Source organism: Passer montanus, unplaced genomic scaffold (genome assembly GCF_014805655.1).
Source record: "Passer montanus isolate IOZ18808 unplaced genomic scaffold, ASM1480565v1 scaffold34, whole genome shotgun sequence".
Classification (NCBI taxonomy): Eukaryota; Metazoa; Chordata; class Aves; order Passeriformes; family Passeridae; genus Passer; species Passer montanus.
The window spans coordinates 7595408-7622790 of NW_024368152.1; the positions used below are offsets into that span (position 1 = coordinate 7595408).

The 27383-nt window shown below is 42.8% G+C and overlaps 1 protein-coding gene across 1 annotated transcript in view; it reads right to left on the reverse strand.

The window, feature by feature from the left end:
* ADAM17 (ADAM metallopeptidase domain 17) overlaps nucleotides 1–26432 on the reverse strand; it is a 35543-nt gene extending 9111 nt beyond the window's left edge. The window contains exons 1-12 of the mRNA XM_039715677.1: nucleotides 25889–26432; nucleotides 13457–13589; nucleotides 11532–11665; nucleotides 10531–10619; nucleotides 8391–8559; nucleotides 7709–7839; nucleotides 5928–6017; nucleotides 4779–4892; nucleotides 4109–4253; nucleotides 3479–3567; nucleotides 1439–1591; nucleotides 447–646 (exon numbers count right to left, since the gene is read on the reverse strand). Of these exons, the coding sequence (XP_039571611.1) occupies nucleotides 447–646; nucleotides 1439–1591; nucleotides 3479–3567; nucleotides 4109–4253; nucleotides 4779–4892; nucleotides 5928–6017; nucleotides 7709–7839; nucleotides 8391–8559; nucleotides 10531–10619; nucleotides 11532–11665; nucleotides 13457–13589; nucleotides 25889–26432 (1991 nt within the window). The remainder of the gene's footprint in view (nucleotides 1–446; nucleotides 647–1438; nucleotides 1592–3478; nucleotides 3568–4108; nucleotides 4254–4778; nucleotides 4893–5927; nucleotides 6018–7708; nucleotides 7840–8390; nucleotides 8560–10530; nucleotides 10620–11531; nucleotides 11666–13456; nucleotides 13590–25888) is intronic.
* Between the last annotated feature and the right edge of the window lie 951 nt (nucleotides 26433–27383).

Below are 27383 nucleotides of genomic sequence, written 5' to 3' on the forward strand. Positions count from 1 at the left end.
CAGAAAGAGGAGTCATTCAGTGCAGTCACTGTGCTGTCTGCTCAAACACATTTTTCAGCAGTCTGGAATTACCAGTGTAAAAAGCCACCTTCCAACACAAACAAAACTTGTATTTGCACAGAAAGTGTCACAGGAAATTTTTTAATGCTTTTTGATTGCCTAAGTTTGCTTAATAATAATGGTAGTAATAACAATGACAACAAAATAATAATTTGCAAGACTTGACTTGTGGCTCTTGACACTTCTCAGAAAAACAAACAGAACACTATAAAAATTAATGTCTGCACACAGAAGTGTTTCATGAAATCTTTCACTGTTGTGAGCTCACTCATTCAGCCTTAAAGCCAGGAAAGGGGCCTGTGACACTGCAGGTGGCTTTAGGAGTTTTCAGCCTGGCCCAACATTCTCTCCTGTGTAAAGAGAAGCTGCAGCTCATTTCCCCTTACCTGCACTTGGCACCATCTTTCAGTTTACAGTCTGCAGAGCAGCAGGGATCATCCATCTGGTACAAGAGGCCAGGATCACATTCCTCGCCTTCATCCACTCTGGAGTTCCCACACACTTTGTTGTTGCGCTCTTTGAAGCACTCCTGGGCCTTGACCTCTATAGTCCTATGGATGGATTTTTTGCTGCAGCTTGAGAACATCTAGAGAGTCACAGAGGAAAAAAGCAGCACTGAGTGTACCTTTTTGTCAACGACTGGCATCTAAGACAGCCACAGCCTCCCTGTATCTCTGAGCTCGGGCATTCCAGAAAGCAGTTATTCCCTTTGTACTGTCAGTGTGATACCTTGGAAAAACGTTAAGATGGGTCAGTAACAGCTGGGTCAGTAACAGACACTGCTGCACACTGAGGGACCCCCACACAGTCTGGCTCAGAGACACCTCCAGCTCTCCCATGGCTTCAGCAGCCCCAGGAGGGGATGTGAAGCTGCAGCAGGAGGCACAGGCTGAGCTGCCTCTGGGCAGAGGGGCTGGGCACGGGCACAGGGCAGGGCATCCCCACTAATGTGGGTTTCTCATCTGTAGAACAGGCACAATGCCAACTCCACACCACCAGGACAAGCTTCCACCACGGCTGTGGCACCTGGCAGCCCCTCTCCAAGAGCAGCTATGGACCACCCCAACGCTGTGGGGTACTGAAGGTGCTGGGTTTGACTCTTGCTGGGACTTGCTTGTAGCAGCATATGGCCACAGCTAATTACAAACAACTAATTAAAATGCACCTTGACATGCTATGAACTCCAGTGAAACCCAGATTACAAAGATGAACTTATCTTGCAGAGGACCCAGCTGCATGCAAATGTTTTCTTATGGCTAATCCATTACATTCTGATGGTTTCAAACTACAGGAATCATTAACTAAAGAGATTTGCCATGCAAAGGGTCACTGACCATAGCAGAAACTTTTGTGTTGATGCAAAACTAAACGACCATACCTTGTTGTTTTCATGATCCCCACTGACAGCAATAGGATACATGACATATTTCCCCCCCTGGTCTTCAGTAGGGGCACACTCTGGCAGACTGTCAGGATCATGCTCTGCTCCAAAGTTATGTCCAAGTTCATGTGTTGTAACCAGGTCAGCCTCCTTTTTTGAACATGAAAAAAGCAAATTTGGAAAAATTTAGTCTGACCAGTAAAGGAAAGAAGATCCCAGCTACTTCTAGGCCACCAGCAATACTAAAATATACCAGGACAATAGAGAATTTCCTATGAACATTTTTCTGGTTTTCTGGAGAAATTAAAGTAAATAAAATTGTGGTACTTTTCGAAGTTAAGTTCAAGGACCAGACTGAACATTAAATCACTGTTAAAAGCAAAATACTGTCCTAGAATACCAATTCAAACTTGTTTTCAAGGCAATGCAGATGCTTAAATACAAAAATTTGCTTCTGTGTAGCTGGAAGGCATAAAAAGTTAAAACAAAACCCAATCCAAACACCAGCTACTACCATTAGTCAATCTACCATTAGTCAAATCTTGTTTAACCTATCTTGCCATTAGAATTATTCATTCTAAATGGATGATGACATAAGGAATGCTGAATAAACTCCACTACTGCATGATTTCTAGGAAAGACACCTACAATTGTGGCCCAACAGGGATGGATTTCCCACATCACTTATGTGAGACACGCCTGCCTGTGCTGAGGATCCCAAACCGGCTCTGCTCGCTGCGCGCCTCCCACGGCGCCTTCCCCTGCAGATGGTGTCACACTCACAAGGTGGCAACCACAAATTAAACTCACACAGAAATTAAGAAACCACAAGGAGACTGGGCAGTTCTGGAGAGGATCTGTCACTGCAGCTGCTGTGTGGGCACGGTAAGGTCCAAGAGCTGCCATGAGCTGCCCTGGTCCGTGTCTCAGCATGGCTAATGGGGGAGCCAGAGACAGGAGAGCTGCCCGGGCGTCCCTCCTGGGCTTCACCGTGTTTCATTTGGAGAACAGTTTTAAGGAAGTTGTTTTGGTTTTGGATTTTTTAAAGCCAAAGTGGAAACCATGCAGCACTTTCCTGTGACATCAATGTGAACCATCATCCCAAGCCGTAAGCCTGCCACTGGAAGACAAAAGACTAAACCTCCTTTGTAATAAAAGTCAGAACTCCAGCCTAGAGATAGAACAAATGCAAATAGCATGGCAACAGCTATTGCTAGAGCTCTCTGTCAACATCCCTCTAACACATGGCTTTACTGTCTTTTTTCCCTATCTTCTTGACAGTTTCTGTGCCAAGTTTTAGCCCACACATCAATTATAAATTCCTATTATTATAATCATGCTACAGAAAAGCACAGCTGAGAAGCCAGCAGAAGTCTTCAAAAGTGAAATATGCCCAGCTTCAAAGATTTAATACAGGCAGACATAGGCACTGCTCTGGTGTCTTTACAAGTGAGACAACACTCATATTTAGGCCTTTGTGCATTTACTAGCTCATAAAGTATGGAAAAAACTCCAGGAAGCATCAACTTACATTAAGCTCAGTATTAGCACTAATAAGCCCTGTCTACTATACTGCTCTCTGCTCTAGTTACTCAGGACACAGAAAAATCAGGTGGAAGAATTTCATTAAAAAGCTCAAACTAAACCTCCTACTTTGCCTGCTTGTCCTGTTTGAGCATTTATTTTGTTAAGAATTTTGTTGTTTGTTTGGGGATTTTTTGTTAAAACAAAACACATTTAAATTCATCTTTAGACATCAAAAGCCTGTTTATATCTAGGAAACTACAGCTCCTATGAGACACTAGCTGTTTCTGTTCCTGTTTCACAGTGACTTCAATTTTCAGTTCCATTCAGTCCTGTCTCCCCTTGTCAGCTACAACAAAAAAGATGATTTCTGTTTTATGATCTATATCTTTGTCCCCAGAGATCTCACTCAAATGGAAAGCCAGCAGCTCTTTTCTGAGCGAGCACAGGAGCTTGTCACAATCCCATGGCACACACCACCAGCACACATGTATGAGGAGGACACTCTTCTACCTTTGTAAGGATGGTCTTCCCATAGTTCTTGGTGCTGGTCAGGCCACTGTTCAGATAGATATCCTTCTTTGCAATTTGACTGTAATAAGCTGAAAGAGTGAGAAATAAACAAATTAAAATTGAGAAACATTTTTCTTGAGTTTCAGGGTAATTTCTGGAAGAGAGGGATACTTGTCTGGGGAAATGAACAGCTTTACAGCTTTATTGTTCTCACAGGCTCACTAGTGAGACCTTGCCAGTTTCTGGCCTTGGGAATCTTTCAAGCACAGCTCCAACAGCTCATGTATTGCAGTAAAGGCAAAACCAGCAGAAATTTCCAAGACAACAGCATCTGCCATCCCAGAACCGCTGCAGGATGTGCCCACACAAAGCAGCCCTTAGAACAGGGCTTTTTCTATACAGCCTGTTCACACCAGACAGTTTAGTGACTTTGTTTAGTGACTTTTATCCTTCCCCCTTCTTCCAGCTTCAGCCAAAAAAAACAGCCATCCCTTCTATGTAAAAAATCAGCTCCTAGAGTGTGTGCAAATAACACAACGTACTCCATGAAAGTTGGAGAAAAAAATTAAACGTGAATAACAAAAACTAGTTTCCAAACCACAACTGGGAAAGAACAAAAAGAAGCCTTGCCTTTAGGACAAATGCCACCATGGCTGTTAGGTCTGGGAGAGCCAACATAAGCCAGTCCAAGCGTTCCCATGTCAAAATCTTGGTACGTGAAGAGATGAGCAAGGCACACGTGAGCTGCTTTCTCCGCAATATCAAAGCTGAATTGCTTTTAAAAAAAAGAAAAAATAGTCAAATCCCTGTTAGCTTACAGTTAGAAGTCTATAGATAATAATATTTATTTAATGTGCCAGACGAGTCCCTCCTGGATCTGGGTAAGTCAGAAAACAGCAGCTGTTTAACAGTCCTGCAGAGCTGCAGGAAATTAAACTAATGTCCAAGTACACTGTACACATTCATTTACATAACTTGTCTATTCATTTTTCCCTTTTCACAGGGAGGACAAAGCCAAGTACAATAACTTGATGAAGGGCACAAGGCAGCCAGTCTCAAGGCCAGACATATCAGGACTGCCTGACTCAGACCACATTAATAAGACTAATTGATGTCTGCTCTGTAATTATGCAAGGGAGCCCTTTACCAAGGGCTACAGGGCACAGCAGCTGGTTTGACTTTGTGTGACATCTAACATCATGTACAGGGAGCAGAGGGCTTTCACCCATTACTACACAGCAGCCATATAAATGAGCAATTTTCTGTTAAGGGGCACAATTTTTCAAGGGTTACAACCTACCTCTAGCAGCATTTTCACATCCCAGGCATCTTTCTTATCATCTGGGTAACTTCTTGCCATATTATAATGTTTTTCTCCAAGTTTTACAACACTTGGCGCATTGTGGATGATAATCTACATGTTAAAAAGGGCAACAACAATGAAAAGGAATTTTTATCAAATTTATAGCTACAGAAAAGGTTTCAATGTAATTTTAAATATCCCAATAGATCTGTAAGGAGAAAAATGCAGACTCAGCATGATTCTAATATTAACTTTCCAGCCTCTGCTAGTTAAATACACCAACTAAATCATAACTACATTGTAAGTAACCCTTTTACAGGAAAACATCAGAAGTTCTCACTCTTAAATTCTGCTTTGAGATGCCTTTTACTTCTAGAAAAACCCCAGACAAATACAACCAGTATAAATAACACCAAATAATTCAGAGCTCAAGCTAACCAAAATGTATGTTAAAGGACTGCCACTTTCCCAGGAACCCAGAATTAGCTCATCATGTTCTCTATCCCCTCCCTGCCCAAGTAATGCTTCTTTTTTATGCCTGCAGATCTTTTCCCAGCAAAGTACAGCTGGCTTATACCATTAGTCTCCATGTCCCACATCACAGCTCTTGCAGTACACTGAGCTGATGGAGTCCTGTTTTTATGCTGTTTTCCAGACTTCTGTGCACTTCAAGACACCATCATAGAAACTCAGGTCACAACATTCCCCGTGTCCATATACAAGCCTCTACACTAGCACGATGTCTAAGGCAGCCATTAAAGCTCTTCAGGCAAGATTGTTTTCACCTGGGTTTGAGGCCCACTCAGGCTTTGTAAGCCAAGAACTGGCAACAGATATAGAAAATAAATGCATGAGATGCATGAGTATGTCTGAATGAAACAAAATTTGCTCATATTCAGGTGAAAAATTTACTTTTGAATCAGGAATAAATATGGAAATTCACATCTCAAACACCACAAGGAACTGAAAATGGCCACCATGTCAGATTATTAACAGTGGCAAGATGCAATTTCAGAGTGCTCCTGGCTGGAGTGAATGATGTAGGATTCCATTAGTTTAGCTCTAACCCAGACAAAATAATCAGAAGCCCTGCTGTTTAAACCACGTTCCTTTACTTGGAAGCCCTCTGCAGAGGGCAGTGAATACCTGCTCTATCTGTATGCCGTACCCATTGAAGGTTCCATCGTCCCAGGACGTGTTTCGGTAGATGTCATCTACTCTGTCTATCAATTCAATCTGTGTGGAAGAGAAAACAAGTTACCCAAGTGAGCTTCATGGAGAAAATGACATTCAGAGAAACTGCTACACACTTACCTAGAAACAGTCACTTGAATTAAAACTGAGCCCCGTGCAAGGTAACAAGACAAACTCCCTAAATCCAAGTACTGTTGGTTTTGGATCAGTCTTATCCAAGATAACTGAAAATTTTCCATCATAAAGAAGTAGCACAAAACTTTTCCATTTATCTCTTTTGTTTGTGTAGTGGAATAGCAATAATATTAAGAACAAGACATTTTGGGAAACACTTTGTTCAAACACTAATTTTCCAGATTTCTTTGAGGGGAAGGGCGGAGGAGGGAGCTGTTTTAACAGCTTTGTTTCAGCATGGTGCTTAACTAGTTTAACTGACCCCCCAGGCTTGCTTCCCTCACCCAGCCAAAAACCTATTATTTTCCTCATTACGGTTCAAGCACAAGGTTCCAGAAAGTCTCTTGTCAGTGCTCACAATCAATACCTCCCTTTTCAAGCTGTTCTCTTAAAAAAACACCTATAAATATAAACCACCAAACTTGCTGAGAAGGAGAAATGACATTCAGAACCACTCAGTAATAGTTAATGCTTTAGTGTTCCCATCAAGGTGTTCTTAACAGTACCCATCTACCCAGGAAACACAACAGGGGTCAGCCTCAGCACATGTCAGATGCTGAGATAAGAGCACTTCTGCAAACACACCGATGAGGCCCCCTCACCTGGAGAATGTAAAAGCATTTCTGGGGACAGAAAGGTCAAAAAGCCAGCAAAAATGGAACAGAATGATTAGCATTTCAAAGAGTAAAGCTCAGAAAGAGACTTTAGACAAACAACAGGCCTCCAAACCTGTTTTCATTTGTTTTGTCTCCAGTCCTCAAACCCCCATACTCTCCTCTTCTGCTGAAAGGCAGAAGGACCTTGTTCTAGTTCACAAAAACCTGTCAGACAGACAACCCCAGTGTTTCAGCTGGGTCATTCAGTAACTGGTACACAATGGAGCCCTGCTTCCCTGAGGATGGCTGAACACCTGCCTGCTGATGAGAAGCAGTGAATTAATTCCCTTGTTTTGCTTTGCTGCTGTGAACAGCTTTTGCTATAAAACTGCTTCTATCTCAACCTACAAGTTATCTCACCTTTACCCTTCTGATTCTCTCCCCATTCCATATGGGAGGAGAGAGCAAGTGGCTGCCTGAGGCTGAGCTGCCTGCTGGGGTTAATCCACACCACCAGTGTACAACCAAACAAGCTGTTCACTGGGCCTGCTTCTAATTTACTGTTCTGGACAGAGAATCCTGAAAAAATCTGGAAAAGAAGATCTAAATGAGTTGCTTTAACTTCTCATTAAACATGCTTGAACTTTAAAGATGCTTAGACCATTTGCAGTGGATTTCAAAACCCAGGAGATTCTAGAGCTCTGACTGAGAGAAGCTCCTGGGCAGAAAGTGGCTTAGCTAACAGAAGTATATGACAGGAAGGAATTTGCTTTTAAGTGAAATTTGAAGACTACTGAACTACATTAGCTTAATTGCAGAATATTTTTAAAGCATGATTTAGCACTTTTCCAGGTAAAAACCATGTGTACAAAAGCACTATAAGCTGTATGGTGCTTTAACTACTGCATCAGTGTGTTTTCCTGCATCTATTCCAGCAAATTTTAGCAGGGTACAGTTACTTACCAAGTAATTTATAGTGGTGCTCTCTTCCCCACGGCCCATGTACTTGAAGAAACGATGGTCTGCCACTACCAACATCTTGCAGGTGTTTTTGGAGTTCTCTGGAGTGGCTCTTTTCTTCCGGTGGGTGCTTTCTAAAGTAAATATTTCCAACAAACACTCAATGCTACTACCACTGCTGAGTCTAGTGTCCTTACTGAAGACCTGAATTTGAGTGTGGGTGGGCTCCTGGGAGGAGAATGGGGATGTTTAGTTTTAGTTTGGGGCTCTTTTTTTTTAATAGCTATTCTTTTATTTTTTTCTTCCTAACAGTCCACAAACTTACTGTAAGGAAAAGAATGCATGGCAGTGAAACTGACTTATTCGTTAGATTTACCTATAGAGTTTTTAGGGTCATCACCACAGCCTTAACACCTCCTCCTGTTCCTAGTCATTACCCCAACTTTTGCTGACATAGCAAAGAAGAGAAGAAAGTGGGACCAAAAACTCTCAAAGCCCTATCACAGCTCAAGATGGATTCCTTGAGTGACCATAGAGGCCAAACAGGTCTCACTGCACAGTGCACAGAAGTACAAAGTTGTTAAAAGAGGCATGAGGAGTGCTGCTTCCCCCCTCCATCCCCACAATGAATTGAAAGAGCTAATTTGTTTCCAAGATGCTGCCCTCCCAAGGTATGGACACCCACCTTCATTTTGTTTCCTGTCTTCCAGTCCTTTTGGCAACAGTTCATCTTCACTCAGCTTTAAATAGCCACATACTTTGGGGGACTGTAACCTTGAGAAATCTTTGATATCTTCAGATCTGTAGACCAGCAGTCTTTCATCTTCCACATCATCTACAAATCTCCACAGTGGCTGACAGCACAAGGAGAAGTTAGGAACACAATGAACCCAAAGTCTAGATAAGTAAAAACTTTATGTATGCACCATTGTACCTCCACAGATTCCTGTCCACACACACAAATGCACTGTGTTCACCCACAGCAACAAATCTACTGACAAAATGACATCCCCAAGAAAGCCAACAGATTTCAACTCTCTTATGCTACATGGGAGTCCAAAAGTCTAAGAGCATCTTAACAAAGTAGTGGCAGCTACCTGACAAGGCCATAGGAGAGAATTTTTCTTCTCCTCAGAATCTGAACAAGCTGAAGAGGCTTCTCAGGTTCCTCTGCTCCCCTCTGTAACAGCATGGAGCCAGAAGGATATCCTTAAATGCACTGACCAGGAGCACAGGAGGAAGCAGGTAACAGAGAGCCTTTAAGCACACAGCACAATGTGGGCTTTTTGATGTTCAGTAGCTACCCAAGTCTCTCACAAGCATGTGTCTCCAAAACCAAAGAAGACCATGAAATCTCAAGGAAAGACTCCAATTCCCACAGCAGATGCATACAAATAATCTTTTTACTTTCCTGACCAGTCCTATTCTTATCTGGATGTTAAAGCTAAAGCAACACCCCCAGATATGACACAGACAGGGTCAGCTCTCTGGCCAGAGCCAAGCAGCACAGCCTGCCTGCACCTACAACACAGTGCCCCTGGCTCTGGGTCTCCTCTGGCCCCTAGGCAGGGCTCTCCCAACTCCAGCCAGCCATCACTCAGCACACTGTGCTTTCCCTTCACAGCAAAAAGGCCCCAGAATGTGCCATGTCAGCAGCCACGTGTCTGCAGCACAAAACTCAAGGTTTCACACACTAAGGCAAGGTGTGAGGGCACCAGTGGTTTACACAAAGGCCCACAGCCTTTCCCAACCATACACAACTACCTTGAAAAGAGAAGCAGGGAATGGCAGAGCAGCTTTGTCCATGCTGCCTTTGGGGAACAGAGCCAGGCGTGCTCCCTCTGTGACTGAGCACAGGAATCATCCCACCCAGGGCAGTCAGAGGCCAAAGCTGACCTGGGGACACCAGCCAGGCAGCAGGACAAGCCAGAGGCTGCACACCACTGCCTGCCCCCAGCTGCACTGACACAGGAACAGGGGCTTGGCTGCGTGGAGAGACAAGACACACCCACAACTGCCCTGGAGCACAAACACAAAAATGCTTTACATCACAAGCAAACAGATACTGTAGTTCTCAATGTAAAACACAAGTACAGAGACTTGGGGATTTTGATCACGTTTTTATACTTTAACATGACTAGATTTCTCAGGTTTACCCATAATTCTGCGTATCTTTGGGTTTGGAGACAATTACAATATCCATGTAACAATCAGCCATAATTACTGTTATTCAGCCATTCAAATACTGCTTGTGTCTGGGAATATACTGCACTGAACATCTCATTATGACAGTCTCTAATTATATATTTGTTGAATATTTTTTGTAACCAAGAGTTCAAAATAACACAAGCAAGTAAAATGGTGAAAAACAAGGGAGTAGGAAAAATAACTAATTTTCAGATAAAATATCAGATTTTCAATGAAGCTCTAAGAATGGGAAAACGTCCAAGATGTAACAAAGCCAGTTTTAAAGAGCTTCACAGACATTGACTCTGTTTAGACTGTCACAGTTTGTTAGAGGCCATGATCACCACTAATTTCTGACATTATCCATTCCTGTTTCTGAAACCCCTTCCTGTTTAAAATATACCTTCTCCCTGATGTACCTAAAACATGCAACTATCAGAGAATGTCACTCACTAATAAAAGCCAATACTTGCAAGCCAAACTGGTTTCTTATTTCTCTCCCTCCTAACTCCAAAAACAAGCACTACCACCAAATCTAGTTTGAGCTACAGAAGTGTCAACATATCTAACAAGGAAGAGGAACACCCAGAGGAAAAGAAGGTGATTGTCTGGATACAGTTTTTAACAGCAAAGCTTACCTCAATATTGTATTCTTCTCCATCAGTATTGATTCGCACTGTAAAATCTTCATCCCCAATATGCGCCACAACCTTGGAATTATGCTCTCCTTTAACATAAACATGGAAGCATTAAATTAATTCAGCTGTTTGCATGCACTCCTGCACAGACACTGTTTGGTGGGGGTTTTTAATTGTTTCTAAACTTCATGACAAATTACCTTCCTCAGTCTCTGTACTGTTCAATTTAAAGAAAACAAAAACGATATTAATCAGCACTTCCCCCGAGTCTTAACTTCCCAATAGTCAGAGTCAATGAGACTCAGATTTAACAGAAAATTTTGCAGGAAGTGTTGAGATGGCTCTGGGGATTAGTAATGGGGGACACAATATTTCTGCCAACAAAAGCAGCATGCATCTAACTACTATCAGACAGCAATTTCACGGCGTCAGCCTGCATTCCAGTGGAAAAGTCTCACCACATCACAAAGGCAACAAAGAAATCAAAACAACTTAGCAGAAGCATTAGTACTGCATGAAAGTGGAGCACAGCATCTTTCTTTACAGAAAAGTAATCTACAAAGAACTATCTTTAAGTCTTTTAATTGAACAGTCTGGGCATTACTGCATCACCTCTACCTTGGCTTTGTGTTCCAGGGCAAGGAACATTCAAGTCCTACATTCCAGCTGGAATTAAAGCCACCATCAGCATTTTAAAAAAATAATAATTTGCAAGCTGCTGCTTAAGTAAATTATACCTTTGTGTCCTGCCAAACTCAACACAAGAGTCCTGTCTTAAGAGCTTGATGCAATACACCCCACCACCCACCAAACCTAAAAAAGTCCCCAAACACACCACAAAAACAAAACCAGAAAAAACGCAAGAGGATAAGGGTTATGTTTATTTCTTCATCCTAACCACATTTGATGAAAATTAGGGAAATACACCATTTAGTCTGCCCAAGAGACCCGAGCAAAGCTGTGGTTTCTCAGCATTGACCCACAGCCTACTCCATACTAACCAACGACATGTCCGGTGAAAAAGTCTCGCCATTGAACACGGTACTCCTTTTCCTTGCCTTCACCATCCACAACTAATGCTTGAAATTTTTCTGAAAAGTGTTCAGCAGTTGCAGTTAAGTATAATTTAAAGTGCCTGTAAAAGAATTTACTTGCATTTATTTTTATGCAAAACATACATATAACAGATACATTCAAATCTCCATTTTATTGAGGGTCCAAAAGAAGTCCAAAAGTATTAATTCTGATAAGCAGGCTACAAAAACATACACTGTGTAATTGATAACTGTAAATATTTTAGAGTCACAGATGTTTAAATTAAAAAAAGTTTAAAAAATAACCCTCCAAATCTAAAACAGTCGGAGTTTGCCCATGATGTGTGCCTTCTCCATTTGCAGTTAAGCAAAACCAGTTACTGGTAACTATTTAAAAAAATAAATAATCAGACCAAGAAATTTCTTCATCTATTTGAAATTAAATTATCTTGAAGTTCTTACTTTCTGACATAATACAGGCAAAAGACTATAAACAGAAATCTGAACTCCCTACATTTTTTACAATATATTGTCACAAAAACGGAAAACTATACCAAGAAATAAGCTGATAACCTTTCTGGAAGAAGCCTCATGGGCTCTTGGTTTATGTGGGCTTTGGGTCAAAGATTTTTGGCATGCTTCTCTGCAATTACTCTGTAATTGTCATTGGCAACTTCACCCTGAAGCCAGCATGCATGAGGCAGTGCAAAACAGGGACAGTCAGACATCTGATCCCATTAACCTTTCATAATGGCCCCTCCAAACTCAAAAAAATGCCCTTTCAAACATTCAGAGATTCAAAAATTATGCATAACTTGCATGACAGTTGAAGATGACACAGGGGAAAGCACATGAATACACAGAGGACAAAAGATGTCAGACAAACAAAAATCAAACTACATTTGTTAATACAAAGTGTTATTCTGACCCTGCTCCCCAATTCATATTCACAATTTCAGCACTAAAATATCTACAAGGCGTTTTTCTGACTCTCAGAATAAAATCCCTGCAAACTTCATGCCTGCTCCCTTCTATTTCTCCTCCCCCTTTCACCTGAGCTCTTATTTCCCATCTTATGACAAAAACCAAAAATCAAAACTAAACCAAACAAAATATGAAAAGAATTTTAAGTATTGAAAGTATTTTACTATGAAACTATTTTATTTAATGGGACATTTATACTCAGTAGAAAAAGGATTAAACCTCATGAAAATAAATACAGTAAATCTCTTGGCAACATACCACACACACTACCCAAACTGAAGACTGAGATTTTCAAGAAACAGAGGACAGTCAAGAAGTACTGACAACATTGCCAGATGAAGTATAAGTGAGATCCAACTCTATCAGTGGGAGTAATCTACATGAAACTAAACCTAAAAATAATTAAGTATTGAAAATATTTGAAAGTATTTTACTATGAAAGTATTTTATTTAATGGGACATTTATACTCAGTAGAAAAAGGATTAAACCTCATGAAAATAAATACAGTAAATCTCTTGGCAACACACCACACACACTACCCAAACTGAAGACTGAGATTTTCAAGAAACAGAGGACAGTCAAGAAGTACTGACAACATTGCCAGATGAAGTATAAGTGAGATCCAACTCTATCAGTGGGAGTAATCTACATGAAACTAAACCTAAAAATAAAGCAAACGAAATCCTAAATTACTACCACTTCAGCCACCAGATAAATAAATTAGAACTTACTTTCCCCTTTCCTCTGAGCCTCTCTGAAGTCATATAACCATGCAGATCACTAACCTAGAAGAACTGGCCAGTCATGACAGAAAGCAAGACAGCAATTTCTGGGTTTGAAACTGCACGTTACTCATCAGAAACTGAAGGAAAATATTATGCTATTTCATTGCTGATGATTTAATTACCTTTGCAGGGCTGAAAAACTTAAGAGCCTCTCTACGTGTGTCTCAGGCTGGAGGTCCCTCTTCTTCAGGGAGTGCTGCTGGATGCTAGACAGAGAGAGGATGTCGTAGTCTGAAAGCATGGACTCAACTGTGTCTGAAAGACCAACAAGGAAAGTTTTAGTTTCAAAAGACTTTCTTTCTAAATGCACACATAAAAAAAGAGCAAACCAGAGACTCCCATTTCAACAGCAAGACCACAGTTTGCCATAATTTTAGGATAACTACTGTACATTTCTGTAATGGCCTATTTTGTGTACACAAGTAGAAATCACAGAGTGAGACAAGACAATCTGAGAGAGACAGAGTTTGCTTCACTTTTTCAACAACTTCTGAGCAACCAACTCATCGCTTTTACTGCCACTGCAATGCAGAACTAATGCCCTCCCTGGCTGCCCCCCAGAAACTAAACGGGGACAATGTCTCCATTTCTTTGGGGTGAATTATTCTCCTCACCTGCTGGTCCCCATATGAGTCTGAGGAAGAAAATAGTTTAACCTAGGAGACTTAAGCAAAGTTAATTTGCAGACTGGACTGCATTGAGCCTTTCTGCCCAAGAGCAGCCAGAAAACAGGTATCTGCATAGCACAATCAATCAGAACTGAGTAACAAGGCAATTCATTTGAGATACCCTGATTTCCCTATACCTCACCATCATGCAAAACTCCTTTTCCCACTCAGAACACGAAAACTTGTTCAGAGAAAGGAGACCAAGTGCCTGAATTCCAATGGGAGCAGTACACAAATTACAAATTCAGATCAATATTCTGGAGATTAACAAGTCCTGCACCATTACCAAATGCAGGACAGCTGCAATCAGTGCTTGGCTCTTGCTGATAAAACCTCCTGCTACTTTTTAAGTCATTCCTTCATCAAAGCACCCATCCATACTCTTGCTTCTCTGGATCACCCACCACCCATCGAGACACCCAACAACGACCCTGGCTTCCACCAGCACGGAGATTCAGGTGCTATTTACAGCCTTCACAAGAAGCTGTTATTTCCACACTGCTGCTTTTCTTCTCAGCCAGAGGTGCCCACTCTTCACTGCACTAAATGAGGACTTAGATGTGTTTTACAAGAGACAGAAGTGCTCACCCAGACATCCTTTAAAAAAAAAAATTCCTGTTTCCTTCCCCTCCATTTCCAGCTATGCTTCTAAACCAGACCTGATAGCTACCAAAGAGGTTTTCCATTAAGGAAGATGGCACTCCTTCAGAGTCCCTGGTCACTAGCTTGCCCCACTCAGCAAAGCCACCTCATGTGTTTTATTAGCCTTTAAGGTAAGCAGCACCACTGACATGCTGTTTTACCAGCTATTGTGCAACAACTGAGATTGCCAACTTGAAATCTAGATGTTCATAGCTCTTGAAATAATATGGGCTTTTTACACCTGACACTCAGTACCATAATTTATCCCCAAATCCATGCCTCCAAAGCCCAGGAAAGCTTTAAGAACACATGCACTGATCAGGGCAATGAAAGCACCTTGCTTTTTCTTTGCAAGGGGGTGGGGAGAACTAACCAGCAGTGTACAGCCACAGGTGTGCTTGTGTACACTGAGGTGAGCAAGGCACAGAAGCAAAGATGACCCTCACAGCCCTCCTGGCCCTGCACCAGACCCACTCCCAGAGTGCGGCACGCTGCTCCTTTCTTGGGCAGCAGATGCCACTGAGAGCGGTTCCCAGGCTTCTCCCTCCCGGGCCTTGAGCAACACAGGAAGGGCAGTGCAGTTGCAATTTCCTGCTGTCTGTTTACAACCCTCAGGTCGAGAGCACCTGCACATGATTACCATGTGTTTCGGGTTATATGCAAAGACAAGTTTCCATCACCGCGTTTTCTGTTGTGGGGATTTTCCCCACATGTGACCCACTGCTGCATGTCAGGCAGGGCCTTCATTTTAGGTTGCCATATGCTGCAGAGCTGGTTCACTGGAGCCATGCAGTGAGTAAATGCCTAACTTCTCCCTCCAAACAGCTCTTTTTTTCATTAAGAAGTCTGTCCTAATTAATTTATTTTTAACTGGCATCTGCCTTCATCCAGAACCACCTAGGAAGGGGGTAGGAACAGGCAAGGGAATCAATTCTGGGAAAAAAAAAAACACCTCATTAAACTGCTTAGTTCTGAATTCTTTGAATCAAACTCGAGATTCTATCACTACACTCAGGCTAGAGCTGACCCCTCAAAGTGAATGCTGACATACAGGATATCCAACACTGGTTTATGATACAGACCAAGTGTGTGGTACATGGCATGAAACAAGAGGAGTGGTACCACTGCTGTGCTGTTTGGAACTTGCCACACACAAAGCCTGCCCGAGAGGCACAACCCCCACTACAAAACATTCCTGTCCTTTTCCACCTCTGCCTTTGAAGTACAGACCAGAACCAAGAGAGAGCCATGCCAAAAAGCAAAACGCAGTTGCCACTATGGCCAGACAAAATGTCTCAGTTTCATGGCAAGAGAACTGAGAAGTCTGCTAAAAAAAAATCAGACGTTTTTATTTGGTAGGCAAGTCCTACTCCACCTCAATATACACAAACACCCTTCTGGAAATGCCTCACAGAGACACAGGAAGGGTAGTAAGAACAAGACCTAAGAAGTTCATGAAGATGAGTAAGATGATTCTATTGAAGTAACAAACGAAACACATGGCACTCCCAGTTCCTGTAACCCTGAAACAAGAGTGCACTTGTTCATATTTCCTCTTACCCTTCCTAAATTTGTTTGCTTTTAATTTTACTTACAACATAAGTAGAGGCTTAAGACACACTGCTCCCAGACATAATCTGTTAACTAATTATGGTATCAGCCAGATGTGGAACAAATATATTGGTAATACACTCAAACCAAAATTTTTCAGTAAAATGTTCATATTGTGAAAATTAATCGACATTCATGGCTTATTGAAAATAAAAGTTTAAGCATCATTACTTTAAAGAAAACACGGAACTGCACAGAGTCCAACTGTACAGCAGTCTGTGGATGGGAGCCATAGAAAGCATATATTTTTTATTCAAGTTTAAAAATCTTTCTGGTATTCCTTCCTCATTATTTTCATTATGGTCCAAGAGTTATTTCCCATGGGCTTCAAGAGATCTGAGCTTAGGTTTCCCAATCCATTTTTTTGCAGTTCATTCCCTTCCACACCCTCCTAGATTTTTGCATTCCTGTCATTTTAGGGAACATCTTAATTGCAACCTGATATGTCAAATTTATTGTCACCAGCCTTCACCTCATGGTACCTTCTTTCCCGGGGAGAAAACTCCTAAGAACCTACAGAAATCAGGTTTGTAAGAGAGACAGGGAAGGGATACTGGTGACAAAGAGAATATCCCAAAGCTCTCAAGAAGAAATCCACAGCAGTGATCCACTTCTACCCCCAGCTTTGAACCCACCAACTCTTGCCTCTTTTTTTTTCACCTTGTTTCTGGGCTAAAAGCCTCCTGGCAGTAGACTTCCAGACTTAACACAGGAAACCATCTTTTAATAAACTCTGCTCCAGCACCAAAGAGGTCAAGAATGCATGGGAGAACAGCTTAACTCCCTGAGTTAGAGGCCACTGCATGTATTTCAAAAGAAGTTTCTCTTTCAGTGCTCAGCTAGCAATTCAAATACCAATGTCAGTCTTCTCCAACCAGCTTGGCTTTCATAAGCACAACAGTAAATTCCCATGATCTCATGCCCCATCTATTGTCCAGAACCCAACAAGTAAATGTGGCAAGTCAGCCATTTCATAAGCATTCTTTTGCACTGCATCATTTATGGAAAGGTTAAGCTTACCTAGAAGCATAAAGTTTTAACCCAGAAGATATAATTATATTTTTTTAAACTCTCTTCAAAATTATCCCATGATAGAAAATGTTCCTACCTAAAACTCAAGATCCAAATTTTTTTTAAATATTACTTTTAGGATTTAAAAAAGATCACTAGTTAATCAGTGGGGCTTGCAGGAATGATTGCAGTTATTTCTCCAATCATCCCAAGGGAATAAAAGCAGGAATAATTTTTCAGTCAAAGGCACTGGAATGGGATGACAAGCCTACAGTCCTAGAACAACCACTGCAAACACAGTCAGGAAGGATTTTGCAGTGGGACTGTTAAATCAGTGTCATCTCCAAGACTCAAGGGGCTCCAGGCTGTATTTCATGCAGTACTCATTGACTACATCTGGGTTCTGATCTCAAGCTGATTTCCAGTGGGTATCAAACACCTATCAAAAGCTTATGAGCATTTGACTAGTAACAATTTTTCTGATTCAGCTGAGGAGTGACTGAATAGAAGGGCTCCATATTCTTTATTGTTACTATTTAGTTTTGTATGCTCTTCTTGTACATTAAAATATTTTAATTGAAGTAATCAAACACAGTAATTTGAAATACAATTCAGAATCTCAGAATTTAGATGAGGAAACCCAGACTGGAGTCTTTCCAGCTTGAAGCACAAGAGCTAAAGCAGGTGTCCATCACCTACATAAACCAGCTGCCCCTGTGTCTGCAGTAACAGCTGCTCACTGGCTGCAACACAGCTGGATCGTTTGGCTGCAGCACCATTCCAGGGAGTGCTAATGGAGAAGGTAAACATATTCATATTTCAACTGGGCACACTAATGGTCTGTGCCAGGCAGGAGGTGATGCAGTCCTGCATAAATGTTTGTGGATACCCTCTCTGAACAGCTTATGCTGCTTTTAGGAGACTGTTGACAAAGAGGACACACTGAGAATGTTCATCGTGGGAAAGCTGCTCTGTAACAATTCCTTGCATGTGCTGTTACATCTTCCTCCAGCACATCTGGTACAGAGACATTGCCAGAGACACAATACAAAGTGAATTGAAACACTCATCCCACACAAAACAGCCCATGCTTTCAACAGTTTAGATAAATCATGTTTACTTGTTTCCACTGAAGAGTGGTTGCTGTTTTGCTCATCAAGAACATGTAAACAGAAGAACTTGTCTGAGAAACAAGTTCAAAGCAACAAACCAAATACATTCTAATAAACCATAACAAGATAAAAGTTTACACTCTGGACACATTTCTGGACAAACCTGTTAGTAAGACTGGTCAGCCACATCAGCACTGCTGAAGGTTTTAGAAGGCATGTTTTTAACTCAATCCCAGCTGCAGCAAAGTAGTCAAACCCCGTGAGAAAACAAGGTGCCCGCACTCCCTCAGCAGCAGACAAAGCCTCGGGGTAGGGTTAATCAGCCCTCGTGCAGGGAGGGCAGGGATGCTGCTGCTTTACTGTCCACCAGCTACTCCACAGTGCACTTCTCCTGCAGTTAACTGGGCAACTACTCCCTCCTTATCACACACTCAGACATGCCAGTGATGGGTATCATGGAAAAGCTAACAGCTGACTAAATACCCTTTAGCTCATCTCAGGAAAAACTTGTTCATGTAGCAGCACCTTTAACTACTCCAAAGTTTTTCCCCACAGTAAAATAAACATCTGTTTCTAGGCAGTGGGAATATTTCCTTAAGGGTGCAAATTCTGTTTAGCAGAAGCTGTATAGATAATTAAGCTGCTGTTTCTGGTGGTTTTGAATACAGCTGAATACCCACAATGGCTCCTACACATTACCTCACACACTTCCAACCTTGCAAATTATCTCCTTCACTAATCACATCTTAAATAAGGACCAGTGAGGAACAAGACTTACACTGTTGGATCTACTTGATTTAATAAGCCTGTCCTATTAATGACAACAGACCACTTTTCAAAGGGAAAAAGAGAAAAAAAAAGTAATAATAATAAAAGTAATAATGCACATTAGTACAGAACAGGAAGAGGAAAAAAAAGTAATATCCTGCCAAACACTGACATTATAAAAAATAAGGAAGCCTACCGAATTAACATCCTCATAATTAAAGTGAAACAATACAGCCATCCCATCTTACAACAGAACAGCATCATATGATTGATGTTCAAAAAACCCCAGCACAACCCATCCCCAAATCACATGCTTTCATACATCCTGCAGAGGGGAACTGCCCAGTCATGGGATGCAGTGTCTCTGGAAACAGAACATTTGTCTGGCTATCAAAAAACTACAAGTCTCACTACTGTACAAAGATACCACATCACAAAATCCTGCTGTGTCACAAAATAAGTTTGAGTGGAACTGATTCTAAGTAGGCACTAATTACTGCCTAGACTACACTTGTGAGACCAATCTCTTCACTTCTGACTGCATTTCTTTTCCTTGTGGATACAACTATGGACTGATTCACACACGAACTTCCAAAATTTGAGGCACCTCACAGGTACTGAGGGGCAGAATTCACAATTTCAGTGCAAACCTGAAAAACTGAGAAAGGAAACCAAGGGATATCATGTTCTTGTTCAACACCTCAGTAATTATGGATCAGCCTGGGTGGCAGCTGTAGGTGCCTCCCCTCAGAGCACCCTTGCCTTCCCCCTTCCCAGTCCATGCACCTACAAAGGTGCATTAAAAATGCAAATATCAAGGAGAGAAAAATGTACAAATAATGCACATTAGTACAGAACAGGAAGACAAGGATGGATATTGTGAAGAGATGCAGGCCACAAGTGACAAAGATGGGCAGTAGTATCAGATGTATCTGCAAGAATGAAAGACATCAGGAAGAGCATTAGAACCTTGGAGAGTGTTGCTGGACATCCCCAAAACAGGCAAGCTCATGTGCTGTACATGAAGATCACAGAAAAGGACAGCAGGATAAACTGCTCTTTGTTAAAAAAAAACAACAGCTCTTGGTTTCACAGCAAATCACGTGCCATCATCAGTCTGGCAAACAGGCAAACTCGGACACCTATAGTTTATAAAAAAGTGGGGGGGAGGGATGAAACTGTTTAAAACAGAAACTTCTATTACAAAGACAAATCTCTGCCTACTACTAAACTCACAATTACATCCCAATGTCAAGTCAGAGTGCCAGAGTGTTGGATTGTGGCTGGCTGGGCTTCCTCACTCGGCCCTTCCAGCACAGAGCAGAAATCCATGCTGGGGCTTCTGCACATGCACACAAAAATTCCAGAGTGGCAGAAGCATGAAACTGAGATGAGTCACTGCTGCTATCAGCAATGTACAGCAGCAGTGAAGTTGTCAGTTTTTACTGGGGAGAAAATTAAACCACACCAAATCTTAAATGCAAACAGGAATTTTACTTTTTGTCTGCTTAAAGGTCGGAACAAATTGGCACTACTGAAAAGCAAACCCATGCTGAGTACTGCATTAGGCTCCCATTATCAAAATTCTTGCAACAGTTAAAAGTAATTCTTATTAATTAGAATTTAATGTAGCATTGACATTCTTCTTTTTGTTGACCTTGAGTACTTCTTGCAGAGGTTACACTTCACTTTTTTCAGTTGGAAATGGAAACACTGACCTATTCATATGAACAAATGCAAACAAACCTGAGAAAAGTACTTGAAAACCTTGATATTAAGTAACTTCATGGAAAAGATTGCTAATCCCCAACACAAAAATAATACTGGTAATTTGCATTCAATAGGGCCACGTCTACACCAATCATTTGCTGTTTATACAGAGACAAAGGCACTGCATCAATTCCTGCAATGATTTTGAAATAATCCCACCACATCCTGGGCAGGGACCACATGCTGTGGGATTGTGTGTCCTTGAATTCTCCACCATGTGATGCATGGTGAGAAACACACTTAACCTTCAGCTTTTGGGGACAAACTGCAAAACCAGCTCCATCTAAAACAGTAATCTTGCTCCAAAGGATGTCCAAATGGGATAAGAAACTGTAACAAAAAAGGCAGATCATGGTACAGAAAGGAATCATTTGACCCTCACCCAGGTCTTGCCTTAGTCTCCAACAGTAGCTTCAGTCCAGCAGGATAAAATTTAATCTTGCATTAAGATTTTTGTCACTAATTACTTCACTGCACATTCTTGCCACTGAGCTAAACTTCCAATTCCTAAATTCTCTGGCAGCAAGTTACATTCCTGGCCTCTGGACTTCCTGCATTTTGTCACACCATGTGTAAAGAATTCAAAACTGACTGCCAATCAATTTATGCTGCCCTGTGTCACTTAGCTCCCCTGGTTTATTCATCTACACAGCTACCATTTGTTTTTTTCACTCAACAAATCTAAATCCAAGTCTTCTGATGTGCATCAGGCAGGTTTGCACTGAACCATTTGTACCAGGTCATTTCTCCAGCTCACGCAGTTCTGAGTTCTGTGGAGTATTTCTGCATTGTGGAGAAAAAACTGGTGAAAATCAGGGCACCTGCCTCAGATTTTATTAGTGCAATTTGGCAGGTAGAAAAAGATCCCCAGTGAGTGATTTAAAGAGTATCATCTGCCTAGCAAAGGACTACCTTATTTTTCCCTGCCTAGCTTGTGACAAAAAGTTCTCATTCAAAAGGCACAACAGTTGAGTAAAACCCATTTTACACCCAGACTCTGTTGGGGGTAATCCTGCACACACCCTCACTCTGTTGGGGGTAATCCTGCACACAGGCTGCTTAGTTCCCTGCCTAGCTTGTGACAAAAAGTTCTCATTCAAAAGGCACAACAGTTGAGTAAGACCCATTTTACACCCAGACTCTGTTGGGGGTAATCCTGCACACAGGCTGCTTAGTGGCAGCACACAACTTGCACCACTGAATTGTAACACAGATTCAGGCAGTTCTTTAGATATACTCAGTGACCCATTCACCTATTCTGCACCCAAGCTGGACACTTGCACTGTTACTCTTTTCAAGTACATTGAGCTCTGTTACCATTCAGATATGTCTGAACTCCAAGACAAACAACATAAATATATTATAGGTATAAAAGGTTATCTTCAGAGATAAATTACAACAAAGAAAAATCTCAAAAGAGTTGCCATTAATTTTTCTGGGGCCAAACTACAGCATCAGTATTGAGTAGTGGAGTCCCACTTCTCTAGAAATTGTTCCCTGATGTCAACATTACTAAAAAGAGTACACCTAAAGACAAATGGAGGTGGGTACCATCCTGCCTTCATCCCTCACCTGGAACACAACCCTTTCCACCCCTCAAAAACGATGGGGCAGGTGCTTGGACAGTCACACTGTGAGCTGCTCCACAAAAATGGATTGCACAGAGAGTAACTATGCCCTTTACTGGAAATAAACCAAAACCAAGCAAACAAAAACCCCAAACCACTCAAAAAAGATAAAAAAGAAAAAAAAAAAAAGAGAGATTAGCTTCCAGACAGCTCACATTCCATGAATGTGCTCACAGGAATGGGGAAGGGATTGGAAAGCTGAGGTCAGGTTGTGGCAGTCCCATTTTAGATCAGTTTAGACTCCTGGAGCACCACACCCTAAGATTACTTCAGCCAAAAAAAGCTGGAAAATGACCCATATTGTTTTATCACTTATTCTATTCTTTGTCAAATTCTTTTTTCGCTGTATATTTTTTTTTCCTCCTTGAAAAAATGAACTCAGAGTAATAAGTGAGAAGTTCTCAATAGAAATCACGAAATTCATGAAACTTCCTTACAAACAGTGCTCATCAGAAATCTGATTTCAGTTCCCAAAAATTAAGCTGTGGAAAAACAAAGCTTTCAAAATAAGAATATTGAAATTAGTAGAAGAAAAAGATGATACTTAGAAAACCAAGCTGCAAGATGAGGAAAACAGAACTCCAACAACAGATAAAGATAAAACCACAATAAAATAGGCAAAGGTATTTTTAAAAGCAGCTTGTAAAAGGCAGAAAGCTAATACTTGAAATATTTGTTATTTTATGAGAAGAACCACACAGCTAAATAACCCAAAGGGCTTGTAAAACAAGTAAATTTGGGGCTGCAAATACAGCCCCAAGAAGGGATGCTAAAAGCCAGTACCATTAACTGACCTTACTATTCACTGGAGAGGAGATTCAAAAGTTCCCCAAAAGGAACTTTTTGTCATGATAGGATATAAGCAATGGCCTGTGTTTGAGTCTTAGGAAAAGAGGCTTTACAACAACTCAAGAAAATGACCAATAAATCAACAGGATGTGAATGTATTACCCCAAGAGTTACAAAGCACTGCAAAAACAGAACTGGTCAGCTCCTAACTGGTGTGGGACTAAAGAGCCACTGGCGTGGTGCAGGGGGTCTGACAGACCCATTTCCACTCCAGGTACCGTCTAATCAAGAAACACACTCAGTGTCCCGACCTGGCCCACAGGTAACAGTAACAAGGACGTGTAAGTTACCAGAGCTGGGGCTAAACAGGATACTGGGAAAGTGGTGCCTCCTGTACATACAGATGGATCTGGCAGTAGTGTGTGGATAAAAGTAACAGCTAATGTAGCACACACGGATTTTTCAAATTCCCTCGCAAAATACTTTTGTAAAATTAGTTTAGTGGACCACAAAACAAAACCTGATGAAATTCAAGGTGTGAATGTGTGAAATAACATGTGAGGAAAAGAATTCCTCACCGTATTTACACAACAAAGTATATCAGTATAATTATTACCACTCAAAGCAAAACAAAACCAAAAAACCCCATAAAACCAAAAGAAAACAGAAACAAATAAACCCACCCCCTCAAAAACCTCTAAAACAAACAAACAAACAAAAAAAAACACACAAAGAAAAGAGACCCTGGAATGACTATTAAAGACCAAAAACTGCTCAGAAAGGAAAAAAAAAAAAAAGGAAAAAATCAAGAGCATTCATAATTATAAATTTATGCTGCCTTTGTATTACAAAGGGTGTCCTGCAGCCCTGACCATACATCTCAAATACATAAAAATCCAACACAAAATATACAGACAAAAGTAACCAATAAAGCCATGATTCTTTCCTCATACTAAGAATTATTATATAGACTAATATTTTATCACTTAAACAACAAATGAGACAAATTGCATTGGTATGTAAGTCACTACAGGTGTGAAGAAAATGAGTAATTCTTCCAACATTTAGAGACAGAAGAAATGAGGTTTTCCTCCATGCAGTATTTCATAAAATTGAAGAGCTCATAGTCCAGGCACAGTGGTATGTGGGCCAAGCAGATAATAGCCATCAGATAAAGCCATCAGATAAAGACTGCAGAGAGATCCTTTAGAAGGCATGAGGATCTGACAGCCCAAGATGCAACTTCTGTTCAGGACCTCCCTGACCTGCCTGATGTTGAAAGAACACGCTGTGTTTGTTTTATTTCTGTTACACTTCCTGGAGCATCCACCACTGAGCCCCATCCTTCCCAGGTTCCCACAGCCACGAACTGCTGAGGTGTGCACAGAAGCACAAATCCATCCACCTCAGGTGCAGGAGAGGAGGGCAGAGGTGCAGACACCTGTCAGGAAATGTGCTGAGAGATGGAAGGCAAGAAAGGAGACTTGGAGCAGTCCCTGCTGGCCTCGCTGACTGGAGACAGGACAGCTATCTCTGTATGAATGTACAGCTGATCAATCACTGCAACAGTGCTCCCAGACTGTCTTTAGACAGTTCAGTTGTTGGTTTGAATGTCAGCATCACCCCATGTACATCCCGCCCTGCACAGCAATGGCCTCAAGGAAAACAACAGAACTTATCACAAAATCATTTGTTGTACCTTTGATTTTCAAATCAGGGGTTTTCATGTGGGGGCCAGACACTTTTCCTTTAAAAAGCTTTTAGAGGAGACAAAAATTTTGCTGCTCAAGTGATGAGGAACTATGATACAGAGAAGAGGAAAATGGAGCAAAGACAAGGATCCAAGAAGTAAGACACGGGTCTTAAGGGCAAGACACGGCCACTGCCTCACACAAGAGTCCATCTGCCCTTCCAGTGACAAGCTTCTGCTTATCAAGTGAAAGGCTACAACTTGTTCATAGCAAAGCAGAAGTTTAGATGCGAAACTGTTCACAGAAGTTAAATAAAGCAGCGGTTCCCCTCCGTGTCAGGCTTCTCCAGAGGTCACTTCCAGCTCCAATGGCTCCGGGCTCTGGTGGCTCTCCACACAGAGCTATGAGGGGATGCCATTTACATGATTTTGCCCAGTGAGGCTGTGCAGCCTCCCTCACTGGAGATATTCCAGAACCGCCTGGATGCCATCCTGCGGAATGTGGTCCAGGATGACCCTGCAGGAGCACGGACACTGCACCAATGACCCGGGACTGCGGTCCCGTCCTCCCCGACCTATTCCGGGATGAGCGCGCCTTAACAGAACGCAAACTCCTGTGAGGGAAACTCCTCAGCAGACCGCGCGTGTGAAGACAATGGTGTCTCCCCGCAGAGATAATCCCAAACACTGCCCATCAGCGGTGCCTGCAGCAGCAGGGCTGCCCTGCCCTGCCCCGTCCCTCACATCGCCCATCGCCAGCCCCGCCACAGGCGCGGGGCCGTGCCTTCCTCCCCCCCACTATCGCAGTGGTCTCTTCCTCCTCCTCCCCCCCTCCGGGGCTGCCGTGGTCGCGCCCTGTGCTCACCGTAGCGCTGCGGGCGCTGCGGGTGCCCCAGCGCCTCCAGCCCGCCCGGCCCCCACAGCAGCACCAGGGCCGGGACCAGCCACAGTCGAAGCCTCATGGTCCGGGCGCGGCCTCCTCCGGCACTGCGCGCCCGCCCGCTCGCATCCGCTCGGAGCAGCTTCGCCCTCCGCCCGCCGTGCCGGGCCCGCCGCCCTCCTGGGCCCGCACCCGGAAGCGCGGCAGCTGCGCGCGGGGCATTGTGGGGCGGGCGGGGACGCCATCTTGGGCGGGGGCGGTGCGGGGGGAGGCGCCGCGGGGCCGTGAGGGAGCGGGGCGGCGGCTGCTCCCCTCGGGGAGCCACGGCGGGGAGGCACGGCCTCGCCGCCCCTGCAGGGTCATCCCAGAGCAGACGGCACAGGATTGCAGCCAGACGGTTCTTGAGTATACTCAGGGAGGGAGACAACAGCCTCTGGACAATCTGTTCCCGTGCTTTGTCGCACGGACAATAAAGTTCTTCCTCACGTTCAGGTGGAATTTCCTGAGCATCCATTTCTACCTGTTGCATCTTGTCCTGTTGCTTGGCACCACCAAGAGGAGCCTGGCTCCATTCTCTTGACACCCTCCCTCGAGATACTGACACATTGACGAGGTCCCCTCTCAGTCACCTCTTGGGGCTGAACAGGCCCAGCTCTCAGCTTTTCCTCATAAAAGACATGCTCCAGTCCCTTCATCATCTTTGTAGCCTCTGCTGACCCTGTCCAGGAGCTCCATGCCTCTCTTGCACTGGAGAGCTGGAACACAGAACTGGACACAGCCCTGCAGGTGCAGCCTCACCCGGCTGGGTAGAGGGGCAGGATCACCTCCTTCCTGCTGGGAATGCCGTTCTTCCTGCTGAGAGGCTTGCTTTCTTGGGACAGCCTCACCACAGCTCCCTCACGGCCTTCCCAGGGCAGGATCAGACCCCTGGGCAGGGAGAAGGCTCTGGGTTCTGCAGCCCCTCTCTGGGACAGCGTGGGCTGTGCCCCTGCCTGGTGCTCTCAGGCTCTGCAGTGCCACTCACAGCTGCTTTGCTGCTTCTCCCCCATGTGAGGGACTCTACTCAGCGACTTGACAAGGTTTTGTGTAGTTTCCTTAGCACAGCTGAGCATTGTGGAACTCAGTACAAATAATAAGTGATGGGTCCATGATTCAACTGTTCCCAAAGGACTCACCTTATTGAGATAAAAGCACAGAAAATGTACTTGTGTTGCAGCTGTGCTGTAGTACTCTGGTTAATGTTCTCCAGAATTAGGTCGATCTCTTACCTTTTTGCAGATGCCTCCAGCAAAGATGATTGCAAGTAATGTACTTGGCAAAAAGGGAGAACAAGTGTCCCCATTGCCCGTCCTGGTTAAGCTGTGCTGCTCATTAATTAACCTGAAATTTAAAAAGCATCAATAAAATTACTCATTTTTCAATTTTTCATAGTACCATAAAGGCAGATACATCACTTAGAACAAGAGTGTTGTCCCCAGTT